The sequence below is a fragment of the Rana temporaria genome, chromosome 9 (assembly GCF_905171775.1).
Source record: "Rana temporaria chromosome 9, aRanTem1.1, whole genome shotgun sequence".
In the NCBI taxonomy this organism is placed as follows: domain Eukaryota; kingdom Metazoa; phylum Chordata; class Amphibia; order Anura; family Ranidae; genus Rana; species Rana temporaria.
In genome coordinates, this window is record NC_053497.1 from 135,596,796 (window position 1) to 135,618,573 (window position 21,778).

General features: G+C 44.0%; 1 protein-coding gene across 1 annotated transcript in view; it reads right to left on the bottom strand.

Annotated features, from left to right (window-relative positions):
- Nucleotides 1-17,127: 17,127 nt before the first annotated feature.
- LOC120914594 overlaps nt 17,128-21,778 on the bottom strand; it is a 33,253-nt gene continuing 28,602 nt past the window's right edge. The window contains exon 2 of the mRNA XM_040325275.1: nt 17,128-18,676. Coding sequence (XP_040181209.1) covers nt 17,612-18,676 — 1,065 coding nt within the window. The 3' untranslated portion in view covers nt 17,128-17,611. The remainder of the gene's footprint in view (nt 18,677-21,778) is intronic.

Sequence of the window (21,778 nt, forward strand, 5' to 3'; positions counted from 1 at the left end):
TCTTATTTGTTTTAAAGTACTCTTCTAATTCTTTTTTAACCCTCAGGAAACTTTTCTCTTTAATTATTAGCTCCTCATTAAGTCTCCAGTTTTGATAGGGCTTTTGATTCCCTGAGATATTTATGGATATGCTAATGGGGGCATGATCCGAGATCGTCATGGTTTCTATTCTTGTCTCGACCACCATTTCCAGCATTCTATGATCTACCAGTATGTGGTCGATCCGAGAATAACTACCATGGACCGGGGAAAAAAACGTGTAATCTCGTTGGCCTGGGTTAAAGATCCTCCATGTATCCACTAATTGATTTCTATACAAACTTTCCTTAACCTTTTTTAGTTGTATGTCTTGGGTATCTGATGTCTGATGAGTTTTATCTACTTTCGGGTCCATACAAAAGTTTAAGTCACCTCCCAATAATAAATTTCCCCTCCTAAAATCTTTTAATTTCCCCAGTATTCCCAACAGGTATTTCATCGGGGAGGTATTTGGAGCATATATATTTACAAGAGTGTATTCCTCCTCCTCCAATTTTCCCCTTAAAAAGAGGAATCTCCCTTCCGGGTCTGTCATTCTATCTGTTAGAACAAACCGTGTCCCCTTCGCTATTCCAATTGCTACCCCTCTAGCTCTTTTTGAGATGGTATCTCCATAGTACCATCTGGGAAAGTCGGGGGAATATACCCTTGTATTTGACCCCAATGTAAGATGGGTTTCTTGTAAAAAGGCAATGTCTGTCCTATACCTTTTCAATTCCCCCAATATCTTATGTTTCTTAGTTGGACTATTAAGGCCTTTTACGTTATAGGACAGACATTTAATCACTGGCATCCTTGTTTTCCTTTCTTCGGATTATGCTCTCTTCTGATTGTTTTGGTGAGATAGGGTTTCTTCCCTCCCTCATTCCCATCCCTCTCCTCCCTCCCACCCTCCCGTCCCCTCCCCCTCCAACCCATCCCTCCCTCCTTCTCATCTCCTCCCCCCTCCCTCCCCCCCTATTTGGCCTATTGAAGGCCTCTGGACCATCTTCTATATCTTGGTCCAGATCGCTCTGGGTGGGGGTCTGAGATTGCCTCCCCCCCTCCCGGTTTTCCAGCCGGAAGGGGGGGGGGCGGGGACAAAACCCCAGCCTGAGGTCAGCGGAAAGCCCAAGCCAGGGATAAAAGAGAGCAAAGGAGGAAAAGGCAAAAAAGAAGACACAAAAAAAACAAGAAAAGGGCAACTAGGGAAAACAAGGAAGAGGGGACAGGGTGGGAATTTCCATTCTCCCCCCTCTCCCTCTCGTCCCCGCCCCCCCCCTACCCCCAACCTGGTAGGTCAGGGACCTGGATATCTAATTTCCTACAAAATTCCCTTAAGTCCTCGGGAAATCTTAGTGTCGCAGATCTCCCTTCCTTTGTTCCAATTAGGCAAGAAGGGAACCCCCAGTTATATTTAATGTTCAAGTCTATCATCTGTTTTAAGAGCGGTTTTAACAACCATCTCCTTGCCAGGGTTTCTGGGGCCACATCCGTGAATATCTGCAGCTCCGTCCCTTCAAACACTATCGGGGGTTGTCCCCTCAGCTTCTTCCAAATTGCTTCTTTATCTTGATAAAATCTGAACCTTATTATGACATCTCTTGTTCGCTCGGGGGTCGCTCTTTTCGGATTTCCCACTCGATGGACCCTTTCAATTCCAATTGGGTTGTCTATTGTTCTTTCCAGTATTGGATTGAATATCTTCTGCGCTATTGGCCTGAGGTCCTCGTCCCTCTTCTCTGGTATAAATCTTATCCTTAAGTTTTGTCTCCGACTTCTATTTTCCTGATCCTCCAATTTGTAGAGAATATGCCTCTGTTGTAATTGAATCTGATCCATCTGGGCTTTTAGTGCGTTTGATTCCTGTTCCTGTTTCTCTATTTGTTCTTCTGCTGTTTCGATTCTAGAGAGCATGTGGACAAAATCTGTCCGTAAATTCTGTATTTCACCTTTTATCACGTTTTCCAGCCTTAACAGCATCTCTGCCATTTCTCCCTTTGAGGGGGACTGAGTGTCTGCGCTTCGTTCATCCATCCTGCTACTTTCCGGTCTGCTTCCTGTAGGCCCCTCCTCTCTTGATTCTATAGATGTTTCTATGGAGATATCACTCTGGGGTTTCTTATTTTCAGCTTTTTTGACTTTGTTCGCTTGTTGTTGCTTTGTTACCCCCTGGGCCTCAGGGACGCGCGGACTTTCCCCTCTTGTCACAAATGGTCTTATTGAACTTGTTGCTGTTGTATTGCTTGGAGTAGTTGGGGGTCCCCCCCTTGTTGATCTACTCGTCATTCTGCTCATCTTAGTCTCCTTCCTTCTAATTTTCTTCCCCAGCTTGGCTTCTTATTCCCAGCGGGTTAATAGAGAATCCAGTGTCAGGGAAGAACCCAATATGACCAGGTCTTATCCCCCTTCGAATTTGAATTTTCTTTGGTTTTCTTTCTCATTCACTCCCCCTGAGTAAAAATTGCTTAATATATCTCAATCTTCGTTCAGATGATTTATTTGACCAATATCTGAGGTCCCAAGCACAAAATAAAGCAAACAAAAAAAAAAGAAAAAGGGAGATAAAACAGAAAGGAAGGGACACAAAAAGGAGAAAAAGAGAGAAAAAGAGGGAAAGAGAGAGTGAGGGCCAAAACAAAGATGCTTGTTTAACCCAATCAAAATTCACGGTTCTCAATAAGCTTGTGAGTGTACTGTATTGGTGTTCTTATACAAGGAGACGAGTTTTATATTTAATAGATTGATTCTAAAAGTCATTTCCCTTTCGCACCTTTCACTGCAGTGCAAATTTTTTCCTTTAGATCTTCTCACCATGTGTTTCAAATGCTATCACTTGAGCTTATGCAGTCTTGATGGTACAGTATATATATACATACATATATATACATACACATGTCAGTCTGTCGCTAACAGTGGATATTTAGGGCCATATTTTCACCATACTTTTAGTGCCTTTGTTTCACACTTGTTTCAATTTTCACATTTCTGTTGGTTTCCCGTACAGAGATAGTTGGTAAATAATAGATAATATCACTTTTTTCCGCATTTCTCAGTCCTCCTTAGCCTCTCACTCGGTGTCTTCCCCTCTCCACACCTCCGGCGTTTCCTATATGCTTGCAATTCTAGCAGTGAGTTTCTCTGGGCTGACTTTCCAACTAGCTGTTTACCTTTGCAGCTTATACATGCGGGGGGTGGCTATGCTTGCCTGATCTCCTAGCTCCATCCGCCCGCTGTATAGCCCATCTCCTACCTTACTCCGTCCGTCTCCGCTCCTCACCGACAGATCTCTAGTGTCCTCCGGTGCAGGTGCGGTGTGTCCAACGGAGCCTGACAGTCGCTCCCGCCACGGTGGTGTCGGCTCGGATCCCCTGGTATGCGGCGGTAAACAGCACGCTTGTCAGCATGTGAAGGAGGGCGGTCCATTCCCCGGCAATCTCATCGTTCTCCTCTCCCCCCACCTACGAGCGCGCTACGTTCTCACATGCACGTGCACGCCATAGCCACCATCGGTGGGATTTGACCCCATGGCTCGAACCTTTGAATGTAGCAGGTCATACCACTACGCCACCAAACTTTTGGCTTTGGGGTGTTTGTTTGTCCCCAACTCTATCCTGACCTCCAGGCTGCATGCTCGGATAAGGGTCAGATATGGATTTTGGGGGGACCCCACTCCAATTAAAAAAAAAATTGCCATTGACCCTAAGAGCCTGGTATGGATTTTGGGGGGAACCCCATGCCAATTTTTTTGTAAACAATCGTTTTTGAGGTATTTTTTCTTCATTTGGTGCTTAGAGAGAATTCACATTTAGTTGACATATTTCATGGCTTAACTAGTCCACAAAATAATTAGTAGAGCCCTGAATTTCAGCTTTGGAGGTTTGTTTTTGGTGTGTGTGTGTGGGGAGGGGGGTTCTCCCCCCCCCCATTACACTTTCTGCTCAAGGACTTGCACAACCAAATACTTTTGTATGCAACTAGATTTAATACAGATTTGAAGGGTTATGAATTGTTTGCACTTATAAAATATGTATTTCGAATCTACAAAAATCAAACTTAAATCAAAAAAACATCAACTTTGTATTTCAACATTAGTATAAGCATTTGGTATAATAATCTACTTGGGCAAAAAAAACAAATAGCATGGAAATGATGCTTCAGCATTTGACAATATAGTCAGAAGGGCCCTGCTCAAAAGAGCTTACAATCTACAAGGTTAAGACGGTAAAAATTAAATCACATTATAAAAGCAGGGATACACTACACTCAAGTTAATAACAAGCATGGCTAACCTTTTTTGTGATCAGAAGTCCTCGCCCTAAACCCCCAAAAAGTTGTATGGCAAAATTATCATAAGCAAAAGCAGACAAAATAATACAAAAGCCAAAAAGTCTAACATGTGAGAATTACAAGCAATCATCAAACAACAGCCTCAAACCTCGTACACACGATCAGTCCATCCGATGAGAACGGACCGACGGACCGTTTTCAAAGGTTAACTGATGAAATAACCGATCATGTCAAAATGCTGTGACGTAAAACACAACGACGTGCTGAAAAAAATGAAGTTCAATGCTTCCAAGCATGCGTCGACTTGATTCTGAGCATGTGTGGATTTTTAACCGATGGTTGTGCAGACTAACGATCAGTTTTGACCTATCGGTTAGCAATCCATCGGTTAAATTTTAAAGCAAGTTGGCTTTTTTTTAACCGAAGGTTAAATAACCTATGGGGCCTACATACGATCGGTTTGGACCGATGAAAACGGTCCATCAGACCGTTATCCTCTGGTTAACCGATCATGTGTACGAGGCCTTAGTGGGGTGTGGGTCAGGAATTATGTACCCCCCCCCCGAAACCCACAAAAAACATATCTATTTGTAACCCAATATACACACTGCCACGAAAAATTCAGGCCTGTTCTTAGGCCAAACACATGCCACAAATGCTGGACTTTAAATAACCTAGCTAAGCTTGCTATCACACTTACACCCATCCAGTAAAGGACACACCCACCCGTGTAATTGATTCTGTCTCTTTTATGTAGGCCTCAAGTGCTCACACCTGTTCATTAGGAATACACACTCTTTACAAATTAAAAAATACCTCAGCATAGATATCTGTGCAGGGTAAAGCTCAAAATAACACATGTCCAAGGCTCTGCTCATGATCAGTGATCCCAAAAATCTCCAAATTAAACCTATACGTTGTTGGGCATGTGGAGGGTCCAAAACAGGAAATGTCAACTTTGTGAGGAGTGCTTCGCACAAATTGGTGACAAGAGCATTAGTCATTCATCATAAGCATACAACATTAAAATATGTATGCAGCATCACATCCAGAAATTACAATGGTGGTGTCAGGAGTTATGTTTAACAACATAGGGAGAACAGACAACTTCTCTACATGAAGTGGTATGTTGGGGATTCAAACCCAGAACCTTGGTGCTGCTAGGCAGAAGTGCTAACCTGTGAGCAACTGTGCTACCACATGTGGGGCCCTCCTACACATAAATACTGCATTACTTTGGACATTCAGTTAGTGGAATCACATTAGTCAGGAGTAATTCTTTTTGATTTATTCTATGATTTTTGGTGGTTCTTGGTGTGTGAGTGTAGAATAGTGATGTTACCCTTTTTATTTCTGATGTTAGTACACATATCAATTTTGTTGGGCTCAAACTAGGATAATTTGGAAATAATAAAAAACACACAAAATTGTGACTCATTTTAAATTTGCATCAGAAATGGTATTGTTTGTGGTTTGTAAAGACACCTGTGTGAGTTTGAGTAAAAAATGTTGTGAGATGGACAGCAACAAGTGAAAGAGACAGAGAAAAATATATTTTACCAAAACACCAAAACATTACACATTCTAGCATTCTTAAAAATAAAATAGATGATGAAGAAGCAACATTGTTGCAAGGACAATTAATCTGAGAGAAAGATACATTCATTGCAACATGAAAAGTATTTATTTGGGGAAGTTACAATTGTATCATTAGAATCAATGGCTGAATGTCATGTCATCTGAGGCCAGGTGACAGATGCACACCGTTGGGGTCAGGAGTGCACCACTAAGTTAGTGGACCCTATGGCTGACTGCTGCGGATGGAACTCTGGTTGGCTCAGGAAAGCAGCTCCACTGGAGCACCAACACGGACCTACTGGGAGCTAGAGCATAAGATTCCCCAGGGTGCAGAGTCTAAGAGCCAGCAGGTGTTCATCAGAGCCTCTAGTGGTGAGGATGGACTGCGCTGCAACTGGCTCCAGGTCGTGGCCCCAAGGGTCTCCCAGCTCACGCTCAAGGTAAACTACTGGAGGATAGAGAGGAAGGAGCAGTCCAGGACAACAAGGGATAGTCCAGAGATAAGCCAAAGGTCGGTGGGCAACTAGCAGACAAGGATAGACAAAGAGCACACCAAAAGTCAGGGTAACAAGTAGGCAGGGATAGTCACAAAACAAGCGAAGATAAACAGAAATAGACGTAGAGCACACTGCAAGAAGCACATAGAAAGCCAAACACACAATATTGCTCGGGCAAGGCAGGCATGGCCAGCACAGTGTTAAATAGTGTATCCTGTAGAGGCTAGGGTGGAGCCATGCTGAGGTGTGAGAGTGTAGGCCCAAAGGCTGATACACAGACCAGAGGAAAGCAGACAGACAGGGCATAAAGGTTTACTGGCGTTTCATGACACTGAAACTTGCATTGGGCTACATCACTCACTCCTAAAAAATTATTTTTAACTTAATTTTGGTATTTACTATGGCTCCCTGTAAAAATGTAATGGCAATTAAAATTAGAGTAGTTTGCATGTCTGAGCATGCTCAGTTGTGCTGGTACCTAGTTGTAAAGAGACGGGGAATTTATCTCTTCTCAGACTTTTTATGATATTTCAGTGTAGAAATCACTTTTTCACAAACTTTAAAAGCAGATTATCTTTAAACAATATACCACATATTCCAGCACCATTTAGGCTTATCATGCTCTAAACATTATTTCCATGTGCAGTTCCCCAGGTTCTAACAAGAGTAATGCCACGTGCACACGATTTTTTTATGTCATTAAAAACGATTGTGTGGGCTCCAGAGCATTTTTCGCGATGTTAAAAATGTCCATTAAAAATGTAGAACATGCTCTAAATTTTCGCTTCGTTTTTCACGTTGTCGTTTTTAACGTCGTAAAAAATGGTCGTGTGTAGGCTTTAATGATGTGAAAATAACGTGCATGCTCAGAAGCAAGTTATAAAACAGGAGCGCTCGTTCTGGTAAAACTAGTGTTCATAATGGAGATAGCACATTCATCACGCTGTAACAGACGGAAAAGCACGAATCGTCTCTCACCAAACTTCTACTAACACAAAATCAGCAAAAGCAGCCCCAAGGGTGGTGCCATCCGAATGGAACTTCCCCTTTATAGTGCCGTCGTATGTGTTGTACATCACCGCGCTTTGCTAGAGCATTTTTTTTCATGATCGTGTGTAGGCAAGGCAGGCTTAACAATAATCGGGTTGAAAAAAACGTTGTTTTTTCTAGACCATTAAAAACGGTCCTGTGTACGTGGCATAAGGGTTTGGGCGCTATAGTGAATTCGATTTTGGGAGTATTTGTTCGTCAGCGCTATTGTGAATTCCATTTGGGCGCTAATTAGCACTATTTGGCGTCTTCATCGCTAATTACCATGCAATCACATATTCGCGCTATAGTAAATGACCCCTAATATGCAGCACCCTCTAGTGTGCTAGATGTATATAGGTTTGTTAGTATAGGAAAATTTGACTTGTCTGAGAGCCAGGTCTGGGTTGAATCTAGGTCAGGGCTAAGTGACTCGGGAGACTGGATGACTCAGAAAGCAGCATCTCTGCTGCTTCCCCCTGCTTTCTGGAACCTTGGAGAAGCTTCCAGAAGTGGTGGCCGGAAGATAGGAGGAGCTGCATGGCATATTTATGAAGTCTTTGACCAATTCCCAGCAAAAAGGGTCTGGAAGGGGGCAGGCACCTCATGAGTCACGCCAGCAGGGGCAGTCGGGTAGAAGATGGAGTGCTAAGGAGGCTGTCGGAGGCCCTTGCAGGGTTCCCCCTGGGGGGGGGGGTGACCTTGGGCCTGGGGCTCTGGTGCTGGAAGGATCCCCCTCAACACTCAGAGGAAACCCTTCCTGGAGGCACAGGAGCAAGTGAGAGGTCAGCACATCCAGGAGATCGCCTGAGAAGTCAGCCAGGTGAGCTGGTGCGTATCAGTCTGGGAGGACTATGTGGAGAAGTATATATTTTTTTATAAATACATGCTTTTAATGAAAATGCACTATCAGACCTCCTTTCATATTTCCATTCATCTGTGAGCTGGGAGTCTTTGACCATCGGGAGTTCCATATAGGCAGCTATACGGATCAAAGTTTCTCAGCTGAGAGCAGCTTATATGCCTATTGACCCTTGGGGTGATTTGATATTTAACCACTTGTACCGGTACAGCGTTTCGTGCACTAGCTTTCGTGGGTGCGCACACACTCCGATTGGCCAGTGGGGGAGCCAATCAGCAGGTCCGACAGCCTCGATGTCCGCCGTCCGCATTCAATCGTTCCCAGCAGAGACAGAAAGGGACTCTACCGAACTAAACAAGACATGTCTCCGTTCTGTCAGGGGATGACACTGAGATCTGTTATCCTGCTAAGCAGGAAGACGGATCTGTGTGTTTCCCCAGTCACGCAGTCCCCAATACAGTTGGAAAACACAAACAGGGAACGCATTTAACCCCTTGATCACAACTGACAGTGCCATTAGTACAATGTCACTGCATATTTTTAGCACTGGGTGTCTGATCTGTCTGCCGCAATGTTGCAGTTTCGCTAAAAATCACTGCCATTACTAGTAAAAAAAAATAATATGCCATAAATCTATCCCCTATTTTGTAGACACCATAATTTTAGCGCAAACCAATCAATATACGCTTATTGGGATTTTTTTACCAAAAATATGTAGAAGAATACATATTGGCCTAAACTGATAAATAAATTAGTTTTTTTATATTTTTTTGGATATGTATTATAGCAGAAACTAAAAAATATAGTTTTTCTTCAAAATTGCCAGTAATTTTTTGGTTTATAGCCCAAAGAATAAAAACAGCAGAGGTGATCAAATACCACCAAAAGAAAGCTCTATTTGTGGGAAAAAAAAGGACATCAATTTTGTTTGGGTACAATGTCGCACGGCAATTGTCAGTTAAAGTAACGCAGTGCTGCATCGCAAAAAATGGCCTGGTCATTAAGAGGGTAAAGCCTTCTGGCGCTGAAGTGGTAAAACACAGTGGTGATGCATGCAGCATTTTAAAGGCTAATGATTAGCATAATTTCAGCACTAACTCAACACTATTTGGGACTTTTTTTTTTTTTTTTTTTTTAACATTTCAAGTTTATTGTGATAAACAAAGGTAGGACAAGTGAATCAAATAGCAGTACAGCTGCTCACAGAGCAGTAATAAGTTGTGAACATGGTATTATAAGCCATAAAACATACATCATGAGATAAAAAACATAGAAAACAATGCGCATATGACCTAAGCAAATTGGCCAAAGAGATTCCCACTCAGAACCTTGTTCATCAGACATCCAGATTACCCGTGGGCAAGCAGGATTGTCGTTTGATACCTCAGAGTGGGAGGCCCCAGCCCATGTCCCTCTCCAAGCAAATCCTTCATAAACGTAGCATCCCAGGAGAACATGTATATAGTATGGATCTAGCGATTTATTTCCAACAGGCAGCTACTGCTATATGCAACAATTGTGGCCAGTAAAGGGTAAAAAAGAAGAAGAAGAAAAAAGAAGAAGAAGAAATAAGAAAGGAAGGGTAGTAAGAAGACATGGTATCAGTCAAAGCAACGTATTTGTGCCCACGCTGGAGCATTTTCCTAGGTGCCCTCAGGCAGGCGTCTGCGACACGCCAATATCGTACGCAGAGGAGTACCTGAAAGCCACCCAGGGTTGCCATATTTTATGTAGTTTTTCCACTCGCTCAGACGCCTGTGCCAGGGTCTCCTCCATGGCATGTATATCTGAGACCCTCCTAAGCCATTCAGCTATGGAAGGAACCCTTTGCGACTTCCAATATAGAGGAATTAAAGATTTTGCTGCGTTTAATAAGTGTCTTGCCAGGGAGTTCTTATACCTCTTTAGAGAGAGATTCGTGACATGAAGTAAGCAGGTGGCGGCATTCAGGGTAAGGCTCGTGTCAGTGATTTGTCTAATTAGTCGGATAACTTTTTCCCAATATTGTGCAATGTATGAACATTGCCACCAAATGTGGACCAGTGTACCCTTCTCACTTCCACATCTCCAACAGGAGTCTGCAATTTGTGGGTTCCATCCATGCATTTTAGCTGGGGTATTATACCAGTGGGTCATGATTTTGTATGCCGTTTCTTGCATAGTGGTACTTATCGAACATTTATGTATCATAATACAGGCATACCTCCATTGTTTAGGTGTGATCTCCATATCCAGCTCCCTTGACCATCTCGCTCTGAGCGCATCGGCAACCCCGTGTTCAGCATTCTGTAGCCAGACATAGGCCTGAGAAGTAGGCTTCATGCATCGCGTGCCCTCAAGGCAGATCGACTCCAAGGCTGTGGGGGATCTACGGCATGCATCCCGTCTGGGCGCCCCCCCCATGTAACTACGTAATTGGAAGTATGCCCATAAAGGTAGCTGTGGTATGTTCAGATCTGTCTTAAGTGTAGTCCATTCCTTCACTACCCCGTCTTTAAAGCAATCCCTTGCCAGAATAGGCTGCTGGGAGGCAGGTGATCTGAAGTGTGGGTTGTTTAAACCAGGCTCAAAGTCTGGGTTATCCTTCAAGGGAGTTAGGGGCCCTGGTTGGGAGGTGATCGTGGTTGTTTTGGCTAGTTTGTGAAGGATCTCCAATGTGCATCCCGTAACGGGATGTGATTTAAGGCTGGGCGGGTAACTTTCCCATGTAATCCATGGAGAGTACTTAAGCGGGAGCGGGCACAGATCCGCTTCCAGTGACACCCAGTCTTTTAGTGAGCTATGGCAATGCCAATCTATAACCCTAGTCAGGTGGGCGGCCCTATAGTACAGTGTGAAGTCAGGTAATCCCATCCCCCCTCGGTCCTTAGGTTTTAGTAGCAAGGAGTATTTGATTCTAGGCTTTTGCGAGTTCCAGAGAAATTTCAAAATGACCGATTTCAATGAATTGAAAAAGGCCCGAGGAATTTTAAGGGGAAGAGTGTGAAAGAGATAAAGCAGACGGGGGAGAATTACCATTTTGATGATGGCTGCGCGCCCAAACCAGGAGAATCGACCTGATCTCCATCTTTCTAAGTCCGCTTCGACTTCTTTGAGGAGCCGGGGGAAGTTTTGTTTATAGGCGTCCGCCAGATTGGGCGTGAGCCACACTCCCAAGTATTTCAGAGATCTAGATTCCCACCTGAACGAGGATGATCCCTTCACCTGAGTCAATACATTGTCTGGCAGCGAAACATTCAGGGCCTCCGATTTGGAGTAATTAATTTTGAGGTTAGATATATACCCATATTTCGCGAACTCATGCAGCAAGACTGGTAACGACGTCACAGGGTTAGTGAGAAAGAACAGAAGGTCATCCGCATAGGCGGCGACCTTATATTCCTTATCCGAAATCATGAAGCCCCGAATGTCTGCGTTATTCCTGACCATTCTAATGAAAGGCTCCAGAGAGAGTATGAACAGGAGGGGGGACAGGGGACACCCCTGTCTAGTACCATTTGTAATCGAGACTTTGTCAGACAGTGAGCCGTTAATCTTCAGTTTAGCCGTAGGGCATTGGTACAGCGCCGAGATCCTAGCTAACATATGAGGGCCCAGGCCCACCTTTGCGCAAACGGCCAGCATGTAATCCCATGCCACGCGGTCGAAGGCCTTCTCCGCGTCCGTAGACAGGAGAAGGCCCTCAATGTTCCCATTCCGCGCCGCCTGCGTAAGTAATAGTGCTTTAATTACGTTGTCCCGCGCTTCACGTCCCGGCATAAAGCCCACTTGGTCCGGACCAACCAGGTCCGAAAGAATGGGGCTCAGCCTGGTCGCCAATACTTTCGCATGAATCTTCGCATCGAGATTTAGAAGCGATATGGGGCGGTAGCTGGAGCATTCAGTAGGGTCCTTACCTTCCTTATGCAGTACCGTAATGTGGGCTGAGAGGAAATCCGGTGTGACTGTTCTAGGCTCAGATAGGGAATCCAGAGCGGCCCTAAGGGGGTTCACCAGGATCTGTTGGAAGGTTTTGTAGTAGATGGAAGTGAAGCCCACATTAAAAAGCCTGGGCTTTTCCCTGATTTTAGTTGTGTAATGGCAGAGGCTATTTCGTCAGACGTGATCGGGCTCTCTAAGAGAGCAATGTTTGACTCCGAAATGGTGGGTAAGCCACTTTTAATTAGGTAATCTTGTATTATCTGGGGCCTATCACCTTCCATGCCTTCCATCCTACGCTGAGACGGCAAGTTGTACAACTTCGAATAGAAATCATGGAAGTGTTTCGCAATCGCTTCGGTAGTGACATCCAATGCACCATCCTGCCGCCGAATACCGTGAATAAAGTTTTTATTCGTTTGTTCCTTCAGGGCCCTGGCTAAAAGCTTCCCCGATTTATTGCCAGATTCGTAATAAATCCGCTTCCTGAAGAAAAGGAACCGCCTCGCCCTTTCATCAAAAAGCTGTTGCAAGGCTTTCCTCTTGTCCAGTAATTCAGCTGCCGTCTGGATGGACAAAGACTGTTTGTGGAGAGTCTCAAGAGACCTTATCCGATCCGTCAATTGACTAATGTTTTTTTCTCTATCCCTTTTGCGTCGAGCCCCCATCCGTATTAAATCACCGCGTATCGTGCATTTATGGGCCTCCCAAACCATCAGAGGATTGGCATCCGCCGTCGCGTTACGTTTAAAGAATTCGTCTAGAGAGGCAGACAATTCTGTCAGAAGGTCAGGGTCTGTTAAGAGGGAAGCATTCAGTCTCCATGTTGGGGGGTTGGACGAGGATGCAAAGTTTCCCAGGGAGAGCGAAACAGGGGCATGATCCGAAAAGGATTGTATACCTATGTGAGCCCCCGTGACCCTCGTCAGATCCCTCTGGGAGATAAAAAGGTAATCGATTCGTGAGTGTCGATCGTGTGGGGGGGAGAAGAAGGTATAATCACGTCCGTTTGGGTTTAGAAACCTCCACGCATCAATTAATTGCAAGGATTGGAGTAGGGTTTTAATGCGCCTAAGGGTCCTATAGGTAATGCAAGTCTTCCCATTAGACGTGTCAGATAGTGGGTTGAGGGGGACATTGAAGTCTCCCCCCAAGATCAAGCATCCAGAGGAGAAGCCCAACAAGTCTTGGACCATCCGCTGGCAGAAAGACACATGAGCCTTATTAGGAAAATAGGCATTAGCCAGGGTCACAGGTGAGTTATTGTACAGACCTTTTAAGAATACGTATCTACCCCCTGGATCAATAAGCCTTTCCTGGAGAATGAAGGGTGCATTTTTGTGTATCAGGATGGACACCCCCCTAGCCTTGGAGTCATCACTGGTAGAATGGTGGGCTTCCGTGTAGCAGGAGTCTGTCAATCGAGGGACATGATGCGTTTTAAAATGAGTTTCCTGGAGAAACACAAACTGAGGCTTACCTTTTCTAAGCTCCCTCAGCAGAGTGGAGCGCCTCTCAGGGATGTTCAGTCCCTTCACATTGTGGGACACAACGAACGGGTTGCGTCCAAGATCAGAGTATGCCATGGTCAGGGCCCAGAGCGAGACGGACAAGAGCACACCTGCAGTAAAAATTCACAGAACACAGGTAATGTTACAAAAGATCAGATACAGTTGCAAATCAGAACCGACTATACCATGAAAGAAGAAGAGGTTGTAGGGCCAACCAGTGTGAGAGCAAGAAAGAGAAAAAGAAAAAAAGGAAAGATAGAGACAGGGTATGAAGTAGAGCAGAACAAGGAGAACAACAGATTTCCCTTCCCGGGTAGGAAGTCCCTCCCCGGGCGGAGTTTGTCAGTGCGTCCACAGCCACTCAATGAGTGCGGAGGCACTGGGTGAGGGGGTAGAGGGAGGCAGCCGGCAAGACGCTAGATTGTCAACCTTACCGGTATATTCTTAGGTAAATATAAAAAACTTTAGAATCTAAATATATTAACATCAAATAAACACACACAGCCTGCAAATGAAGGCTAACGTAGCACCGTCAACTACTATACATAGCCGACGTGATTTCCCCGACCCCAAAAAAAAGGGGTGTCAAAATAAAATAAAATAAAAATAAAAATAAAAATTCCCATCAAGTGGGCAACTTAGGTGACACAATGCACCTCGATCGGACCCCCACAAGCATCACCTCCCCCAGTATCAAACATATTCTTGTACCTTTATGCAAAAACTTTTCACCTCCCCCCCCTCCCCATCCCGCCCGCACCGCCCCCAGGTCTAGCATATAGCAGACATTCGAGCATTAGCAACTACACTCCCTCCCCTGCAAATTTGAGTCCTTGCAAACGACACCTGTCAGGAACAGCTACTGGTCTCGGATCCAGCGAACATTCTCCCATGCAGAAGGGAGCAGCCTTCCAGATATCTATGATGGATATAATCCCCATCAGCAAGCTGGGTAGGGAGAACAGAGTTAGACAGTGTTTCCGCAGGAAGGAGGGAGCAATGTCCAGCAGCCTATAAGCCCAGCACAGGTGCTCCCTAGGAACGTTCAGTGCATCATAGTGGGAGCAGGAAAGGCAGTCATAGGTGAGACAGCGTGTACCGCACGATCCCAGTAGACAGTCATCGGATCAGAGGGGAGGGGGAGGGAAGCAGAAAAAAGGAAAAATAAAATCTGGAGAGCAAAAAAAACATATGGAAAAATATATTGAGAACCAAATATGCACGGAATTGCTGGGTATGGGGTGATGTGATGTGGTAGATCAAGATCTAGAGGAAGGCAGCTTCGATCAATCGTCCCCCCGCTCTCTTCTATCCTCCCTGGACGTGCGTGGCGTGCCCGCCTTAGAGCCATCTGGGCGCTGTGGTTTCAATCTCTTGTGTGACCTTTTCTCCGGAGTAGAGAAAGGGGATCTGAGGGGCGAGCCCTCCTGCCGTGTGCCCTGGAACTCTGCATACCAATCGGGAAGTGGGACATAGTCCAGGTCCAGTGCTGTACAGAAGTCTTGTAGCCCGTCTGGGTCTCGCAGTGTGTATTGGTGGCCACCAGATATCACTGATAGGGCAAAGGGAAATTTCCAGGTATATCTCAATTCACGTTCTCTCAGCTTATCCAGTAGGGGGCGCAGGGCTCTCCGATTCTTTAATGTAATTTGAGACAGATCTTGGAACAACATAATGGTGGCCCCATTAAACACAATGTGATCATTCCCCCTTGCCTTTCTCATTATGTCCTCTTTAAGCGGAAAGTTCTGCAGGCAGCAGATAATGTCCCTGGGGGGAGCAGAGTCTGGGCCCTTTGGCCTGAGAGCCCTGTGCGCTCTGACAAAGTCAATCACAACATCCTCCTGTCTCTCCAGCAGGCTATTAAATACACGCTGCAGGACAGGCATTATCTGGGCCTGCTCCACAGACTCAGGGATACCTCTTACACGTATGTTCTTTCTCCTTCCCCTATTGTCCAAGTCCTCTAAATGCCTATTTATTTCAATGAAATGGTAGTTATGAGAAGAGGAGGCTTTTTCTAGACGATGGATGGCTCTATCCCTCTGTTTCCCAGCAGACTCAGCTCCTACCATGCGTTCGTTCAGGGCTATGAGATTAGACTTGATGTCTGTGATTGCGGCGGAGAACGCAGATTTGATGTCTGCAGCTATCACCGACATGTCTGCCAGCGTGAGGGGATGGTTAGAGCGGGTCACTTCCCTACCTGCGTCCTCCGGGAGGGATTGGGAGTCCTCGCTGTAATCCTCCTCATGGTGTGGTTCAGGCGCCATCTTGGCTTTCCCCATGGTGCTGCTGCGGGCCCCAGTCGTGGGTTTAAACAGGTCTGTGATGTTTCTAGCTGGCGTAGCTGAAGCTCCTCTCTTCGAGCGGGAGTGCGGGGTGCTGTAGAGCCGCTTGCCCGGCATCTGAGAGCTTTGGGTCGGGGAATTTGCTCGTTGCAGGCCGTGTGTGCTCCGGAGCTCTCTCACTGAGCGACCATGTCCGCCGCGCGCCAAGCCACGCCCCCTTGGGACTTTTTTATAGCATTGATATAACAATATCAGAGTTAATTTTGGGACAATTTTGTTTTATTTGGGTTGTTTTTTACTTAATTATAACATTTCTTATTTTTCTTATACCATTTTTATATGCTGTTTGTTCTTTTGCAATATGACTTTTCTCACATTGTTTTGTTAGTGTGTATATGCACGTTTTTTTGTCAGTATGCACGCAATTTTTAAGGGCACAATAATTGGTAATTTTGAGCGTAAGCAGCTCATTAATACATTTCTTTAAGACAGCGCACTTTTTTTCTTTGACCTATTTGTCACCTCCCGGTATTCAGGGAGTTTCGGGTGCAGGAGTCTTTACATTTTATTAGCTAGTGCAACCTTTTATCCACTTCACATGTGGAGAAGTTAGCCAGGAGGGCTAGTGAAAGGGGCAGCTACAGCCAGACAGGCTGGCAGTGCCTGAAGAGGTGGCTCAGTGACCAAGGGAAGAAGTGCTGGAAATGTGTTAGCTGTATCACCCTATCTTTAAGTATAGGGGCTGTGATCCTCTGCCTGTAATGGACCATTGCATCAAGGTGACACAGCTGGAGTTCTTCAAGCATGTGAGTGCTGGAGGAAGCATTGGACTGTAAATAGACTGTATATAGGAGAAGTTGTCCCTGAAGTTTGTTTGAAGTCAAGTGGGCATCCCATAAACCTATCCCTATCCAAGTTTATTACTGTCAATTAAAAAAAAAAAAAAGTCACGGACTGTTTTCTGACTCTGAGTAACTGTGGAAATTCAGTGGGCCTGGCTTTGCAGGGTGGAGGATCCCAGTTCCCTCTGGCTCTAATCACGTACTTCATGCATACGGCACACTACATGGGGCTGGACGCATGGATGGGGGGGGGGGGGTCAGTTCCCATGCACATCTAATGGACATGCCACCACTAGAAATCAGTGTTTATAGTCAAAACAATCTCACGTTGGAGAGACACAAACATTTTAAAGCTGAGCTCCATGCAAATATAAAAGGCACAAATTAATGCAGCTTTGTATTCATTAATACAACATTTAATTCACTTTTTTCATCTACAAATAACATAAGTACCTTCATTTGATTTGGTATGAGCCTCTTGCAGTCAACAGTATAGCAGAGCTCAGAGTGGGAGATGGAAAAGCATCACAAAATAGGATCTTAAATGGGTACATCTTACCTATAGAACCTGTCCTACCTTGGTGTGAGTAATGCCGCTGTACTTGAACTAATATGCCCAAATGGCAGCAAATGGCAGCTTTCATCTAAGGCCTCTCATATATATTTTTCAGGTTCATACATCATACGAGATACCATTAAATGATTCATCCAAGTTGTTTGTACCTCATTAACTATCCCTTATCCCTGGATATAGCCTTAAAACCTTAACCAATTTTTACAGTTTAGCTGGCCCTGATACAGTTTCTCTACTGTTCATAGTCACAGGAGAGCTATGAGAGTGAATATCCGTAGATGCCTCAACTGGGCTATGTTGAGCATAGTCTGTGATTTTCCTCTCACGGTGTCTTTGCAGAAAAGTAAAGCAACTTATGAATGGGTATTTAAATCTTTCGGATGCGTAACAGTACAATATGGGATCCATACAACAATTTGTTCCTGACATCATCCAAGTGATATAATAGGCAATCTCAATATTTTCTAGCAAAGAACATGAAGCTGGGAAGTACAATATAATGGTAACACCAATGGTCCTGGTTATATGGACCGGGATGTAGCAAATAATCAATATTATCAGAGAGATGAAGATAGTTCGCACTGACTTGGACACCATGACTTTGCTGAGGGTGTTCATTGGGTTGACTTTGAGGATGTGTCGACTCAGTAGAGTGTAGCATACCAACGTTATGGAAAAAGGAATGAGGAGACCAGTGAAGAGGATGGTCCAGTTCCAGATGAAAAATAAAACTGCTTGTTCGGTTTGATGAAAACTGAGACATTTTGTGGCTCCGTGGACTTCAGAAGTTTTAAGGACAAAGAAAAATGGAATACCTTGGCATAGTAGACAACCCCAAATGAAGAAGCAAAGCTTTTTTATGAATGGTTTTCTGGTCAAGGCTGGTCTTTTGATGTTTTGAACCACAGAGAAATACCGGTGGATACTGATTAAGGTGAGGAAGTAAATGCTGCCATACATGTGAGTGCTGAGCAAGAAGACCTTGAACTGGCAGAGGAACAATCCAAAGGTCCAGTGGTCAGTAAGGGAGTAGATAATGATCAGAGGAGCCGCGGGGGTGATGATGGCATCAGAGATGGCCAAGTTGAACTGGAGAAACACTGTTAAGTTCCATTGTTTTACTTTAAACCAGAATATCCATAAACTGATACAGTTCAAAACAAAGCCAATAAGGAAGATGAAGCTCAAAAAGATTGGTATGAAGGGGTTAATGGATTGAGGCTGACAGCCGCTTGCATTCCCTGAATAGTTTAACATCTTAAATGCCTATAATTTAAAAAAAGCAGACTTTTGTAGTTAAATAAGTATTTTTTTCCGTTTACTTAAGTTAATTTCCATTTTAAATGTAACATTACTTCCATTTAAAAAGAAAGTATATTCATTTTGCACCCTTAAATTTATGCTAAAAGGCAATTAAAAACAACTCAGCTTCCTTACTGAAAGATAGAAAAAAAAAAGTGAAAAAGGAAAGATAATTACAAAAGTTTTTACTAACCTTGTTGAAAACAGATCTACAATATGAGGTTTGGATGTCTAGTACAGACTGTTACGAGGTTCATCCTCATAGACTGATAATTTTTTTTCGCAGAACAGGTTCCATACTTTTAGACAAAACAAGAAGGGAGGGGGATACACAGCGCAAAAATCATGATGGAATACTGACAAATGTATGGTCTATTGGAAACAAGGTAATCTACTCACAGTAGTTAAAACCTATCTGGCAGAGGAACATGCATGAAACTGATGAAACCATGTAAACATCTGCAGTCTTGTGGGTCTATGTGGGTCTATGTAGTGTTTTGATTTATGCTTACATTTTATCAGATTGGGTCGAGCTTATGGCCTTTAGTGTTTCAGTGTTTGGCACCTTGTCCATCCATTCATCTTATGCCGCGTACACATGATCATTTTTCGGCATTAAAAAAACGTTGTTTTAAAAAAATGTCATTTAAAATGATCATCATTTTTCGGGTTCTGAAAAACGACAATTTCTTTTTCCGAACATGCTGCATTTTTTAACGACATTTTAACCACTTACCCCCCGGACCATATTGCTGGTCAAAGACCAGAGCACTTTTTGCGATTCGGGACTGCGTCGCTTTAACTGACAATTGCGCGGTCGTGCGACGTGGCTCCCAAACAAAATTGGCGTCCTTTTTTTCCCACAAATAGAGCTTTCTTTTGGTGGTATTTGATCACCTCTGCGGTTTTTATTTTTTGCGCTATAAACAAAAATAGAGCGACAATTTTGAAAAAAAATAATATTTTTTACTTTTTGCTGTAATAAATATCCCCCAAAAATATATATTAAAAAAATGTTTTTCCTCAGTTTAGGCCGATACGTATTCTTCTACGTATTTTTCGGGAAAAAAATCGCAATAAGCGTTTATTGATTGGTTTGCGCAAAAGTTATAGCGTTTACAAAATAGGGGGTATTTTTATGTCATTTTTATTAATATATTTTCTTTACTAGTAATGGCGGCGATCAGCGATTTTTTTTCGGTACTGTGACATTATGGCGGACACTTCGGACACTTTTGACACATTTTTGGGACCAGTGGCATTTTTATAGCGATCAGTGCTATAAAAATGCATTGGATTACTCTAAAAATGCCACTGGCAGTGAAGGGGTAAACACTAGGGGCGGGGAAGGGGTTAAGTATGTTCCCTGGGTGTGTTCTTACTGTGGGGGGGGGGTGGCCTCACTAGGGGAAACACTGATCCTCTGTTCATACATTGTATGAACAGAAGATCAGCATTTCCCCCGCTGACAGGACCGAGAGCTGTGTGTTTACACACACAGCTCCCGTTCCCCGCTCTGTAACGAGCGATCGCGTGTGCCCGGCGGCGATCGCGCCCGCCGGGCACACGCACGGGAGTCGGGGGCACGCGCCCCTAGTGGCCGATCTAAGAGCCGACGTAGTATGACGGGCTCTCGCCCAGGAGAGCCGACCTGCCGCCGTAAAATGACGGCGGCTGGTCGGCAAGTAGTTAAACAATGTCGTTTTTCGGGTTGTAAAAAATGATCATGTGTGGGCTAAAACGACGGTAAAAACCCGCGCATGCTCAGAAGCAAGTTATGAGACGGAAGCGCTTGTTCTGGTAAAACTACTGTTCATAATGGAGTAAGCACATTCATCACGCTGTAACAGACAGAAAAGCGCAAATCGTCTTTTACTAACATGGAATCAGCTAAAGCAGCCCCAAGGGTGGCATCATCCGCATGGAACTTCCCCTTTATAGTGCCTTTGTACGTGTTGTACGTCACCGGGCTTTGCTAGAGCATTTTTTTAAAACGATGGTGTGTGGGCAACGTCGTTTTAATGATGACGTTGGAAAAACATAGTTTTTTCTAAATGCCGAAAAATGATCGTGTGTACGCGGCATTACATGTGCATATCTGCAAAAAAAAACTTCTTGCATATTTCTGCAGAACAGAATTTGACACTAAAAAAAGGGAAGGACTTGACCACAACTTTAAAAATACATTTTAATTTGGAATCAGGAACTAAGTTGTGTTCAAGCAGCATACTTTATATTCTACTTTCCTTTGTTCTCCTGCAGATCTATTCAACACCCCCAAGAATGAAGAGAGAAATCCCTGTGTAAGCTCCAAGTCATGACTTGGAGCTTACACAGGGCTGAGAACACTCTCTCTTTGCCTTCAGGTGATACCATTTAGCCAATAAACAAGGACCTGCACTATGATATGGCAGACAACAGTATGAATTACATGCTCCTCCATACCTGGAAATACAAGGGATCTCTCTTCATTCCTAGTAGCCAAATGTAGTGGTGAGAAATAGAAGAAAAGTTAAGTATGTGCTACAGAGGAGGGGTAAGTTAAAGCAGAACTCTACATATAACTTGACACAAAATAATATTCTTTAGCAAGGAACATACATTCCACATTAATATTTATGCTAACAAAATTTGTGTATGCTGTAAATTGCCAACAGCATTGCTCCTGTTTCTTCTTGCTGGAGGTTGCCATTTTGATGAAACCCAGAGCCCCTGAATAGCAGTAAGACCCCTTTCACACTGCAGCGCCCAACCGCTTTTGCGGCTTCTTAGCGCTGTTTTACCAATGCTTTTTGGCTGTTAGAGGTGCGGTTTTTACATTAAAAACAAGGTAAAAAGTATTTTTCTTGATCAATATTTTTTATTGAAATTTTTCAGGAATATGATAGTATGGATACAAACATTCAAATGAGATAAGTACTTTATGAACATCAGTAAAAGAAAGATCACATACAATTGGTCAAACTTGAACAAAACAATAAATAATAAATTGATACAGTTGAATCTCAAAAAGACTAGTACAGAGGGACTCTGAGAGCCGGGAGCCGCTGTGAAATATGGTAAAGG